Raw genomic sequence first — 14,416 nt, 5'->3', positions numbered from 1 at the left:
TGGGCCATTGTGCCCTTATTATTATTATTATTATTATTCAAGGAAGCCTGATGCTTATGCTGCACCAGCCAAAAAAATTCCCGAGTTACCCTGAGAATGAGAGAGAGAGAGAGAGAGAGAGAGAGAGAGAGAGAGAGAGAGAGAGAGAGAAGTAGAAGGGAATCACAAAGAAAGAGAAGAATTATGATATCCAGCTCAGGACCCTGGGTGTGCCAAGCCCATACTCACCAGATGTGAGCCTATTTGTAGGTCACATGTGCTCTTCTATTTGGATTAGGTGCGTCATAGCTTATGTTGCTAGTATACCCTGAAACACCAAATCATCATCATCATTATGTTAGCATGCTGAACTTTCTTGTACTTAAAACTCTAATAATGGAACAAATATCACATTTTCTGGGATTTTAAATAGGTACACTTATGGCAACTATCAAAAATTCTGTTTCTGCAATTTTTAAAACTTTATTTACCGGGCATGCCTCATATAATACAGTACATTCATAGCAACTAAACCATTATACCATGTATGACTTGGTCCTCATGACAGCTCCCTTCCCATCTCTCTCTCTCTCTCTCTCACACACACACACACACACACACACACACACACACACACACACACACACACACACTTGCTTGTTAGGTTTCTGTGTGCATTGGATCTTTATTTACCGGGCATGCCTCATATAACTATATGTCCATTAAATTAAAGTGCAACTTGCACTGCACATTTGGCCGTAAATGCAGCCGTTTATGTAAAACAGGTTGGAAACCACTGAGTTAGGTGATCCCGTTTGTTTTTACTGTCCCTCATCGTATTTTTTATATTTTTCATTTTCCTTAGTTGTTCCACTTTTTTTTTTTTTTTTTGCATTAAAATCTCCTCTTATGAGATTGAAATATATTCCTTTATGCTAGTGCAGAACTTCATAGAAGCATTCAGCTTAAACTTGTTGTTTGTTAAGAGTGTTAAGGGAGCCTAAATTAGACCTGATATAGTCACCATAGTACTGACATGTAGGGTGAGATTATTTAAATTGTAAATTATTGTAAGTTCTGTTCGGTGTTTGTAAGGTTTCAGTAGGAATGCTGGAGCAAAAGTTTCAGTAGTTCACTTTTAAACAGTAGTATTTCAGTATTTAATTGTTATTATGAATATATGATGCAGAACTGCATTAGCTTGTATATAATATTTAATTTTATATTTTCCTCTTTTTACCTTTCCTTCCTTCCTTCCTAGGAATCTGATAAATATATAATATCAGAAGATCCCTTAGGTCGTAAAGTTTTAAAAATTGCCGACTGTACTTTAGATGATTGTGGCGAATATACTTGTCAGATTAGTGCAGAAGAGAAAACAATAACAAAACTGGTTGTCACAGGTAAATAAATAATATTTGGAAGATTTAATTTATTCTAACAGCAATTTCGAGACAAAAAATTTTTTTTTTTTTGTTTTGTTTTTATTTAATGCAGCTTTATAAGACATTTTATTACTTTAATGTTAATATGACATGTTTAAATGTATGGAATGTTTCCCTGATATAATTAAAATAGGAACTTCTGTGACATGACAAGGAAGTTCCAAGCATCTCTTTGTAACTGAGTGATTTCATGTTCGTTAAATAAGCTGTGATTAAAACTAGTAGATTTTTTCAGTTATATTCTTGTTATCTTAAGTTATAAAGTAAGCTTCTGGTACAAGTATTAAATAGAGTGCAGAAAGAGAAGCCACCTTTCTTTTTATCTTTCTCATGCTAATTACAGTATTTCTAACAGTAGCTGCCTAGTCACTTGGCTTCACCACTCCTGTTTCATTGTGACGAGTCTGGAACCTGATGATAAAATCAATTCCCATAGCAAAAAGAGGTAAAATGAGGTAGTGCCATCTTTAAAGCCAACAAACTTTCCTCCATACAGAATATTCCAGCCTTCCTTGTATTGTTCTACTATTAGATCAGTGACTAGATCTCCTGCCAAGGTCAGATATAGGTGAACTCAGCAGATGGATGGAAAATAGCTGTTAAGGTTCAATGGTGATAAATATAAAGTACTACATTTGGGTAGCAGTAATTCCAGAATCTGGGTGGTACCAAACTGAAGATAATGGAGTATGAAAAAGATCTAAGGGTAATGTACAGGCAACAAGAAGCTAGAACAAACTTCCTATATATGCAATGATATATAGGAAGTTTCTCTGCAGGACAAAGAGGTGATTATCCCATTCTTTAAAGCAGCACATAAGCCAAATCTGGAATACTACATACAGGTTTAGAAATCTCATTTTAGGATGGATATAAATCTGTTGAAAAAAGTGCAAAATGACCAGTAAGAATAATTTGGGGCAGAAAAGGATATTCTTACCAAGAACGACCAGTTTCTGCAAATTGCAGAACTTCTAGACATCTCTGTGGTGATTTAATTGAAGTATGTAAAGGTTTAAAAGGATTAAGTAAATGCCATTTTTACTCTTTCTGAGATGAAAGACAGAAAGGGACATAAATTTGGCAAAGGATGGTTGTAGAAAGATGTTCAGAAATTCATATTCAGCCAGAGAGTAATCAGTTGTGTGAATAAATTTCCAGTTGGATAGTTTGAATAAATTTATGGAACGTTCGGACAAATTATTGAAAGGAATGGGAAAATTAAGGATCCTTTTTTTTTTTTCTGGCTGGTGCTGTCTAAGCTTTGCTTCCTTGCATCACATTGCTAATACTATCACTAACCTGTGGTGGTATTAGTATTAGTTAGTAAATTCTCTCCTCTTGCTATGTGGAAATTCCATGAATTTGCTACAGGTTGCCCAAAAATGGTAAAGAGATTGCAATCAAGTATTAGTAGTGGAAAATTATGCAAAATACTGGTGACAACATGAATGTGCACACAAAAAAAACCTACACAAAAATTCCACACAGAAAAAACCCGACTGTCATAAATGCTGACAGCATTTATCTGCATGAAAAATACCCATGCAGATAAATGCTCACATAGAAAAATGCTCACATTATTTTTAGTTTATAAAAAACAAATTATTTCATATTTCAAAATGCAACAAAATGTTGAATTTATATATTTTATTTCTACTCCTATATGATGTATTCTAATATAACGTCTGATATAAAACTTTTGATTTAAATATAAAGTAAAATTTTTGGATGTAAATGTTTGTAAGGGAAATTACAGGAAATAAAATGCTCTGGTTTTATTGCAACTAAAGCCTTTCATTTTATTTATAAAAATAAATTATTTTTTCTCTGTCTTACAAAGTGAACAGTCAACAGTTTTTGGTTTTTTATCAACAAACAACTAATTCAGACATATTTCAGTGATTTATTTATATATCAAGGATTTGAACAGAATTTTCATTACTGTAAGTTAGCCAATCTCTGCAAGTATTTCAGTTTGTCTTCTACCTGCTCATATTCCTGCACAAAAGTGGCAACCAAACAATGTACTGCATCATACCTTCTCTTTTTCATCTCTAGACCAGTGGTTCTCAATGGGGCCATATGGCACCCCAGGGGTCCATGCCCTATTTCTGAGGGGCCACAGGTAAAAGTCAAAATTGAGGGCCACGGAAACTGTTAAGTGGGCCACGAAAAGTTCACGTCTAAAATAAAATTATTACTAATATAAAAAAGATATTAGTAAGATCTGCAAGGATCTCACTAAACAAAGTGACAATAATATTGTAATATTTTTTGTTAGGAGCATAATTGTATATTATGAATAAACAAAATATTATATGAGTAAAAATTCTATTATAAATAAAGATTGTCATTAATAAGCACCTTTTTTATTATTAATATTCCTTGTATTATAAACAAATAACACATGCTATAAATAAAAAGTGCAGTTGATAAAGTACATATTTATTATAAATATTACATTTATTATAATTAAACAATATGAGAGGTGGGGCCACAGGGGTGAATGAAACTCAGAAGTGGGCCACGAGAAAAAAAATATTGAGAACCACTGCTCTAGACGACCTGCCTGTGCATTAGCCAGTATCAATCTGTGGCAAGCCAGGTCCCTCTTCAGTCCATCAAACAAAAACCACACGCTGGGATGACTGCAGTGGAATAGCATTGGCATTAGAGAGCAAGCTTATAGAGCATTCAGCCAAAAAAATCCTTCTAATTTCATCCATCTCCACTCACCCCAAATGTTTGTCTAGTTCTACCTTGAAGCTACTTAAGTTATCAACTTTTACAACAAAGATGGAAGTTTGTTCCACAATTCAACCACCTGCTGGTTAAAGGCAAATTTCTGCACATCTATCCTACAACTGTCTTTCCTCAATTTGAATCTATGCCCCTCAGGTTCAAAAAATGTATGATATGTCTTGGAGGTTTGATATTTTAAAAGATCTTTATAACTTTGGTCTAAGAGGTCTCCTACCCGATTTTGTTAAAATTTTGTTATCCTATTGTTTTTTTTTTTTTTCCAAGTTTGTCTAGTTTAGCAATGAGTGGGAATATGGCAAGGATTTGTTTTAAGTGTTACCTTTTTTTGCCATTACTAAACAACTTCCTCCGACTGTAAACATTACCTTTTATGTTGATAACTTTAGCATAATTTTTCTCTTCATGCAACATGAGGGTGATCAAGAGACAATTGCAACAAGCCTTGATTGCCTTGACCTCCTGGGCAGTGCCCATTGAGTTCAGTTTCTCTCTGCAGAAGACTGTTTGAGTACATTTTTGTCATTTTTTTAAGCCTAACCACCCTGAACCTGAATTAAAACTTGGACAAACCACTATTCCAGTAATAGTACCAGATGCGAAATTCTTGACACTCGTATTTGACAAAAAGTTGACATTTCTTCAACATATATGTCATCTATGCACAAACTGCATGAGAAGGTTGAATCCTTAGTGTTCTCTCTCTTCTACAACCTGGGGTACAGAATGGAGCACTTTACTCTATCTGTATTATGCATTTGTATGATCATAATTAGATTGAGTCTCGGGTATATGCATTTGCCAAAAATAATGCCCTTTGATATTTCAAACCCATTCACCACATGACTATTCATATTGGTTCTGGTGTATTCAGAACATCTGCTGTACAAAGTCTATATGTGGAAGCAAATGAACTATTCTTGTTGCTTCAATGAAAACAACTGCAGTTGTCTCTGCAGTATGCTTTTAAGCTGAACTTCTTGCCATTCACCCCCCCTCCCCACTTGGACATCTGTTTTTGAACCGTGATGTGAAAATCTCTATAACATTCATTAGACTGCCAACTGTCCATTCAGTATTTGTGTCCAAGAACTGCTCAGAGAGCTTAACATCATAATAAACAAGGTTGTCTGATAACCAAGCTTCATATTCACTTATTAAGTAAAGTCACATGCTAGTACTTGAGTGGATGAAGTCTGAAACTCTGCCTTCCATCTGCTTTTAGCTCTATTCAGCATACAGGGCTGAACTTTCTGACTTCTTGTCAGTTTACACAGATGTGTTAGACAGACAACTTGTGTGATCGAGACCCAACAGTATTTGTAAAATCAGACAAATGATAACTTATTGTGATTTTCTCTTGTAGAGAATCTGTGTCCTCATTTTGAATTTAAATGTTTACTTCCAGTTATTTGCTATGCATGGATTTAGGATCAAAGCTTGTTTTTATTCAGTGTTTACTTCCAATTATTCACTATGCATGGATTTAGGATCAAAGCTTGTTTTTATTCCTTTGTCCTGCAAGGTCCTTCCATCTTTAAGCAGGTCCTTGAAATAATTTTCATCTATTCTGATTACCTCTTATGTGGATGCAGTTATTCCTGAAATATTTCAGGTAAGAGATTTCCTGACTTAAAATATAATATTTCAAAATTTTAATATTTCTTAATAGCCTATTTATTATATTTATTATTCTGTTTTTATTTGATTAAAATTCAAAACATTGATTTAAATTCAAAATGAGGACACAGATTCTCTATAAGAGAAAATCACAATAAGTTAGCATTAGTCTGATGTTACAGATATTAGCAGGTCTTGATCACACAAGTTATCTGTCTAACATGTCTAGTAAAGTTTCAAGACAACAGAATTCCCATAATGTTTTTTATACAAGATGGCTTGAAGTGGAATTGTGTGAGGGATCTACTGCTGCGTTTTCATACAGTGCTATATCTGAGCAGACTCTCCCTGAATGCAGCTTTTATACTGCAGAGCTGCAAGCCTTAGATTGCATAAGAAGTCAACAATGTCAAAGGTTTATTCCCCAACTGTTTGAGTGTACTGCATTTTATTGCTTTATCAGCAATAAAATACACTATTCATCCAACCCTATCCAGATTCGGCAGACAATATGCTCTCTCTCTCTCTCTCTCTCTCTCTCTCTCTCTCTCTCTCTCTCTCTCTCTCTCTCTCTCTCTCAAGGTGGATTCGATATCCACTTTTGCTTGATCTCCAGCCACATCAAGCTAATGAGTTAGCTTTCACTGCAGTCAAATTACCCGCTCCACAAATAAATGTTAGTCTTCTTAACAGACTACAGGCAAATAATCAGTAATAAGATATACTCGCTGTGGCATGGACAGATGATAAACAAACTATATCAGAGATTAAGCCAATAATTTAAATGTAGCAGTCTAGTCTGTCCAGGAATCATAAAGAGAAAGTTTTTCTTGCTTGATTCCACATAGGACACAGCCATCTGCCACATTCCTTTATGCCAACCGGGCTAGCCAGGTGGGTAAAGTGCCTGCCTGGCAACCCAAAGGTCGCGGGTTCGATTCCCGCCTCGGGCTAGGATCACAGTAAAATGTAAAAACTTTGGGAGGTGCATTATGGCCATAGAAGCTGATGCGCCAACAACTAACAAGGAAAAAAAAAAAAAAACATTCCTTTATGTTGAGGACTGATGAACCTCCTATGTGTGAGCAATGTGACACTGTTTTATCTCTAAAGCTTGTTTTAACTAAAGATACCAATTTTAGAAATGCAAGTTTTACTGCTTTTAACCATCTGACTGAGCCATATACATTCAGTCAGTCAAATTTCATCTGACAACATTCATGTGTCAGCAGCTTTTAAGTTTTTACAAGCTTTTAATCTGTATACCCATATATAAAATAGCCAATTTATTTGTACTCTTCATATCTTTCTGTATGTGTAACTTTTTGATGAGGTAACTATTTAAAAGGTTACCAAAATCCCTCTCTTTTTCCTGGTTCATTATAGCCTTAGTCATTTTTGCACCTTAAAACTGAAATCTATCCATCCGTCCATTCAAAATCTGCACACATGCCTTGACAAATGTGATAATTAAATCTAACACCATAGTAGTATTACAACTCACATTGTTATACATTTTGTAATTGGTACCTGAACATTACTTTTTTCACTTTTTTTTCAGAACAAATGTTCAAATTTGTAAAAATGCTTAAAAGTCAGAAGGTAACTGAAAAATCGGAAGTTACTTTGGAGTGTGAAGTAGATGAATGGGAAGCCAGGGTCACGTGGTATAAAGGAAATCAACAGATCAAGCCTGACAAAACAGATAAATCGTAGGTCATACTTTTTTTTCATTCTATTCTTGGTTGAGAATTGTGAAAAATAATTTTGCAAAACTTGAAAATAATTACTTTTCTTGTTGTTTTGTACTTTTACCATTTTCTGAAGTGTTTAGTGTTTTGGAGATCTTTAGTTTATTATGGCATATTTCTCAATCACCTGTCAGACTTTAAAAAGAATAATAAAGTATGGAGAAGTTTGGTACAAATAAGAGAAGCACACTGAACGAACTTGTAGAAAATTCAGTTAGAAGTATGAGATGTGTTGATTATGACACTTGAAAGACACAAGCAGAGCTTTGCTAGTTTAAGTAATCTGCGTGTAGATTGTAGATACCTGTTGCTCTTATGCAATTACTTTTTCATTATATCTAGCAGCTTGCACGAAAAGCATTGTAATAAAGAAACAATATTATCCAAAAAATAAATATTAATGTATATATTAGAAACATAAAGAAAACAAAAAGAATAAACAAAGTTCAAATATTTCACTATCTACAAATACCAGAAGAAGATATGCAATAAATGTAATCAGTAAAGCTTAGCAATAGAATAGAAAGCTTACCTTCTTGTCCCAGCATCTACAGCAATAAAAACATCTTTGCCAAATTGGAAAAACTGCCCACAGAACATTTATAGGTACTATATATATATATATTTTTTTTTATTTATTTATTTTTTTTTGTATTGATTTTTCTAAATGTATGTTGTTTCCATAAGCTGCTTTTCTGGCTATACAGCTAATGGGAGGCGAAGTTAGGAAAGTACTTAGGATAGCAATAGACACTCCTGCTCTCATATTGCTTTCGTATTGTTTAGTACTTTTCTAACTTCGCCTCTCGTTAGCTGTATAGCCAGACATGGACTGCTTATGGGAACAACATACATTTAGATAAATCAATACAAAATATATATTTACTAGCTCTATCTTTGCAGCCAGCGCAAGATAGGCAATTATTTTCGAACAAATATATTTTTATTTTTATAAAAAAATTACTTACGCAAATAATCCCTTTGAATATATATATTTATATACACACAAGTCATTAGAAAGACGTAGACCAAAGAGAATGAAGAGAACCAATTGCTTGCATTCAAATAATTATACCATTTATTTACTGCTATAATGATAGCCTTGTGAAGGTATTTAGAGATAAAACTAGATAGAAATTTATATCTTATCAATTTAACTTCTGGATACCTAAGATAATCAGTTATATTATTCATACTGTCAATTTTGATCATTCTGAAGCATTAGGAAATAACAATATACTCTGTGTATTCTTTTTGATATATTGGAAAGCTAATGAGACAAACTAATAGTTTAGAAATTGAAATCCTTTCCTTTGTCATATACTTTGGTGTAGGTTGTATTATTTTCTTATATATGTAACTTAAGATATACAGCTGTGAGAAAACCATTTTTGTTGGTATATTCAAGTGCCAGATCTGAGGGATAACATGTGGGCATGTTATTCAAAAAATTAGGCTTTTTGATTATGATAAAATCATTCATGAATTGATAAAAGAATTAGAGTACTACTTAATTTCCTTTCAAAATAATGAAAATAAAGATTTACAACAATACACAAACTACAGGCCCCCATGACAATGCCATAATGCTGCCTTGTGCAAATTCATACCATTAAATAAAAGTAGACTTTTTAATATTCTCCCAGTAATTTGGGTTGCATTGTAATTTATGTTGGTATTCTTCATAATAATCATTGAAAACCTTTCTAAGACTATCATGCGAGATACTGTTAAAAATGTTTTTAAAATCAAATGTCCTGATTAGTTGTAACTAATTGCCATCATTAACTTTATTTAATTACAGAATTGCTACTAAAAATAATTCTAGTATCATATAAATTATTAACAATAATGTTGAATGGAAATTTCAATTTTCTATAGCATTTTAGCATAGCTGTTTCTACAAGTAATAAATCTGAAACCTAAATCTAAAATAGAAACATAAGGAATTTAACACTATAGCGTTTTTAATTTTAAATTTTTATTATAGTATTATAAATAGGTAGTTTTATTGTTTTATTATAGAGGATAGTTTTATTGTTTTATCATAATTGAGAGCTGTCCACATATTGAAAGCCTCCAGTGGGGTGTTATAACCGATGAGCCAAAACATTATGACCAGCGAGTCGTTACGCAAATCGGAGCAATTGCAGGTGAACTACGGTACGTACACGGGTCGAAACATGGTATAAAAAAAGACTTGATACTGACCTCCATTAATCAGTGTTACTCTTGTTCTTCAGATGGGAAAGGCAGCGGACTTAAGCGTTTGACAAAGGCCAAATTGTAATGGCCAGATGATTGGGTCAGAGCATATCCGAAATGGCACAGCTGGTGGGATGCTCATGGTCAGCTGTGGTTAGTACCTACCGAAAGTGGCCTGAGGAGAGGAAACCCACGAACCGCCGGTGAGGTGTTGGACAACCATGGCTCATCGATGCTCGAGGTGAGCGAAGGCTCTCTCTGATGGTACGTGGCAACAGAAGGGCGACTGTGGCGCAAAATGCTGGTAATTGAAATGCTGGTGATGGGAGTAATGTGTCACAACACACAGCACATGGAACCCTGCTGAAAATGGGGCTGCATAGCCGCAGGCCACTCCAAGTGCCCATGCTAACCATGCTAACCATGGTTCACCGGCAACATCACCTACAATGGGCACACGAGCATCGAAACTGGACCTTGAGTGATTGGAAGAAGGTCATCTGGTCTGATGAATCATGTTTCCTGTTGCACCATGTGGATGGCCGGGTACATGTGCTTCGTTTACCTGGGGAAGGGATGGTGCCTGGATGCACCATGGGAGGAAAACAAGCAAGTGGCAGCGGTGTCATGCTTTGGGCAATGTTCTGCTGGGATACCCTGGGTCCAGTCATCCATGTGCCAGACACTCTGATGTCTACCACCTACCTAAACATCATTGCTGACCAGGTACACCCTTTCATGGCAATGATCTTCCCCTCTGGTGGTGCCGTCTTTCAGCATGATAATGAACCTTGCCACACCACCTGGATTGTTTGAGACTGGTTTCTGGAACATGAAGAAGACTTTCAGGTATTGCCCTGGCCTCCAAATTCCCAGACGTCAATCCCATTGAGCATCTGTGCTTTGCATTGAAACAGCGACTCCAATCTGCAATGTCTGTGCTGCAGTTAAAGGATCTGCTGGTTACTTGTTGGTACCAGATACCATAAGACACATTTAGAAATCTTGTAGTGTCCATGCTTGCCGGGTATGAGCTGTTTTGGCTGCACATGGAGGACCAACATCATATTAGGTAAGTGGTAATAATGTTCTGGCTGATCGGTGTATATGCCAGCCAGTTTTAGACAAAATTGTAATAGGTCCACATACAATTGCTTCTTGAAAAATTTTAGGTTAATTGTAGAACAGGGCCTAAATTTAAAACTAGAAGAAAACAAATATAATTCTGTGTGTGGAATAATTACCTGAGTCACTTATAATAATGTGTTTGTAGTAGTAATCTATATATGGCTCATATTCTGGTAAATGAGAGTAACATTCAGCTATGCAGTCACTTTCAACTAGATTACAAGAAACCTGTTTGTAATTGCAAACTTTTAGCCCTGTAGGTCGCATGTATCTATATCGTGTGCTAATAAAAGAGTTAATAGGTAAATCATATTTAAGTTTATTAATTATATATCCAAAATTGAATTTATCTATAATTACATTTGAAATTTAAATATGAGATAGATAAAAGATCTTTAAGCAAAGTTGTCTGATTTGAATTTTAAATTATTATACAGTAGATACTTTAGGTGTAAGTTAGAAAAGGTATAATTATAACTAGATTTTAATGGAGCTTTTAACAAGTTGAGTTTGAGACCAAATAGAATGTTCTGTATGCTTTTAACATTAAATATTGGATTATACAAGATTTTAATCAATCAATCACTGAACTTTCAAAAGCTATATACTGCAGATTAGTTATACAAATATTAACATTAGTCTTTGCCCTATTGCACACCCTAGAATACTTAGGCTCAATCTTTTTTTATAACTGAAAAATAGAATATCTGTATTTGTTTGAGTATGATAAGCAAAACACTGGCTATTATTTTTATTATTGTCCACATGATATAATGATTTATAACATAATATGAAAAGTTCTTCCAGTCCCAACCTTTTTTTTTGAGGTATTACCTTGTTCAGCCAATATGATAATATACAGGGCATTTCAAAAGTGATGGTCAATAATTTAAAGGCGAACTGTACAGAATACAATATGCAAAAAAAGCCTAGTAAACATGGGTCCTTAAGTGAATCGTTTTCGAGATATTGAACATTTCTAGTTGGGATCCACCACTAACAAGGTGAACTGTACGGAGTTGGGATCCACCACTGGCTTGTTTGTTTAGGTTAGGTTATGCTCATTCTCTCCCTTTTCCCTCTCTCATGTCTCCCTTTTCCCTCTCTCAATGCTCTGACATAGCAGGCATACTAGTACTTGTCAAAGGATAGTCAACATGGAAAGAGGTTATAGCAACGAAGAGTATGCGGCCATGCACTTCATGTATGGTAAAGCCAACTGCTGTGCACTCGAGGCTGCATGTTTGTACCAAGAAGCATTTCCCCACCAAAGGTAGCCCAACAGGCACACATTCATCAGGGTACATCAATGCCTTAGAGAACATAGGTGCTTCGCACATGGAATACACCTAATGTTGAGGAAAGGGTGTTAGAACGAATAGAACAAAATCCAGGAATTTTGACAAGGAGGGTTGCTCTGCAAGAGCGTGTACTGAGTCATAGCAGTGTGTGGCAAATTTTAAATTGTCAATTACTGTACCCATACCATATCCAGATGTGTACAAGGTCTCAGCAATACAGACTACCCTTCCAGAGTGAACTTCTCCCAGTGGATGCAACAACAGTGTGTCCTGAATCCCCAATTTTAACGGTTGTTAAAAAAATGGTTTAAAAAAACCGTTTTAACAACCGTTAAAGTTCACTGACGAAACTGAGTTTATTTGTGATGGTATTTTTAATTTTCATAACTTTCACATTTGGTTCAACAAAAATCCTAATGCAACTCACGAGTCATGAAATCAGCAACGTTTCTCGTTGAATGTCTGGGCAGGATTACTTGGAGACCATCTAATTGGACCACACTTTCTGCCAAACAGGCTAACAAGAGAGCTGTACCTTTAGTATCATCATCAAGGTGGTCTGGAAGAACATTCTGTTCTTCCAGACCACTTTGATGATGATAATGTTCCACTTCAGCAATACCAGAACATGTGGTTTATGCATGATGTTGCACTGGCAGAAAATGTGCTTTATCTCGAAAATGGTTCATTTGTGGCCTGATGTTCACTAGGACTTTTTGCTTATTTTAATTTGTACTTTCCACCTTTAAATTATTGATCATCATTTTTGAAACACCCTGTATAGATATTGAATTTATGTATTTGAAAGTGTTGTAATTTTTTTAAAGGCTTTAATATGTGATCTGTGTCTTCTGTAATGCAATTCATTACCTATCTGATCTATATACTAGCTTGACAAGCTTTGCATTTATAGAATACATGAAACAACTGGGATGGCAAAATCTTGGAGCACCTCTGTTATCAGCAGAGTGATTAGTACATTGAAAGAAATGTTAGACATCACTGTTACAACAATTTTAAACTTTAAGCTAAGATGATTATGAAGTTGGAAATAATAGGTGAGATATGCGTTCAAATTGGTTTTTCAGTAGAGTTAAAATTAACATATGTCAGGTCTCACTATTCTAAATGTCCAGATTTTCCAGGCAGCCCAAAGCATCATTGCTGATTGGCATTGTGTATTAATTTTTTGATGACTCAATGCCTCAGTAGAATCTATGATACAGTTTAAGCTACGTGATCAATGTAGTATTATGTTATTCAATATTGTAAAACTGCAAAATATTTGTTCCACTCATAATGATATAAAAGCCTAAAAACATGATAAATCAGTGCAAAATTTGAAAAATAGCTATAACCAAAAAAAAAGCCATCCTACTGAGAAATAACTTGAAGCAACCTTACAAAACAACAACTAAAAAAGCAAATGTATAGAATATAATCTACAGGGTATAGGTAAATAACAATGAGTAGGAATTAAAGAATTATAATGAAATAAGTAGAATCCTAGTAGAGAAGTCAGAACTCAGGAAGACTCCTATAAATCAAAATTAGAACCAAACTAGTTCAAACTAGTGTAGACAAGTAAAATCAAATTTGTAAAGTACATTTAACAGAACTGATTAATGCCATTAAACTAACAATTAAACCTCAGACTGTAATATAGGAATATAGGAGCATTAGATAATGAGGTTATGTGAAAGATTGTGTATTTCAGAGAGAAAAGGGTGTAAATCAAGAATTCTAATAGAAGATGTTTGAGTCCAGCAGATGTTAAAGCTCTAGAAGGAACAAAAGAAATAGACTAGTTAATTAAACAGCAGGGAAATGATGAGTGGCTTGACCTAAAACCAAAGAGAAAGTCCTAAAAAAACATATATATACACATAAAGCTAATGAAAGTATGAAAGTATAATTATTAGTATCAATAGTGGCAAATGATGCAAGAAAGCATGAATATGAATCATCACCAAAAAAAAAAAAAAAAAAAGAAAAAGAAAGAAATTAAAAAAATCAACATGTTCCATATCACCTGTCCATCCATCTAATGGCCTCAGGTGCCAAGCGATTGTTAGCATTAGCAGAGGCACATGATGTAAGAAAGCAAGCTTATAGAGCATCAGCCAAAAAAAAAAAAAAAAAACCCTTCCCATTTCACAGATCCATTCATTCCAAAAGTTTGTCTAGTTCTGCCTTGAATTTATTTAAGCTATCAACTTCCACA

At 34.6% G+C, this 14,416-nt stretch overlaps 1 protein-coding gene across 1 annotated transcript in view; it reads left to right on the top strand.

Annotated features, from left to right (window-relative positions):
• Window positions 1-14,416, top strand: part of LOC150087120 (twitchin-like) — a 3,511,780-nt gene that overhangs the window by 900,512 nt on the left and 2,596,852 nt on the right. Inside the window, 2 exon segments of the mRNA XM_090372971.1 lie at window positions 1,241-1,382; window positions 7,369-7,519. Of these exon segments, the coding sequence (XP_090229097.1) occupies window positions 1,241-1,382; window positions 7,369-7,519 (293 nt within the window).

This window comes from Mastigoproctus giganteus, chromosome 4 (genome assembly GCF_048544385.1).
Source record: "Mastigoproctus giganteus isolate SK-2022 chromosome 4, ASM4854438v1, whole genome shotgun sequence".
Lineage (NCBI taxonomy): Eukaryota > Metazoa > Arthropoda > Arachnida > Uropygi > Thelyphonidae > Mastigoproctus > Mastigoproctus giganteus.
This window is presented reverse-complemented; position numbering and strand designations above follow the sequence as displayed.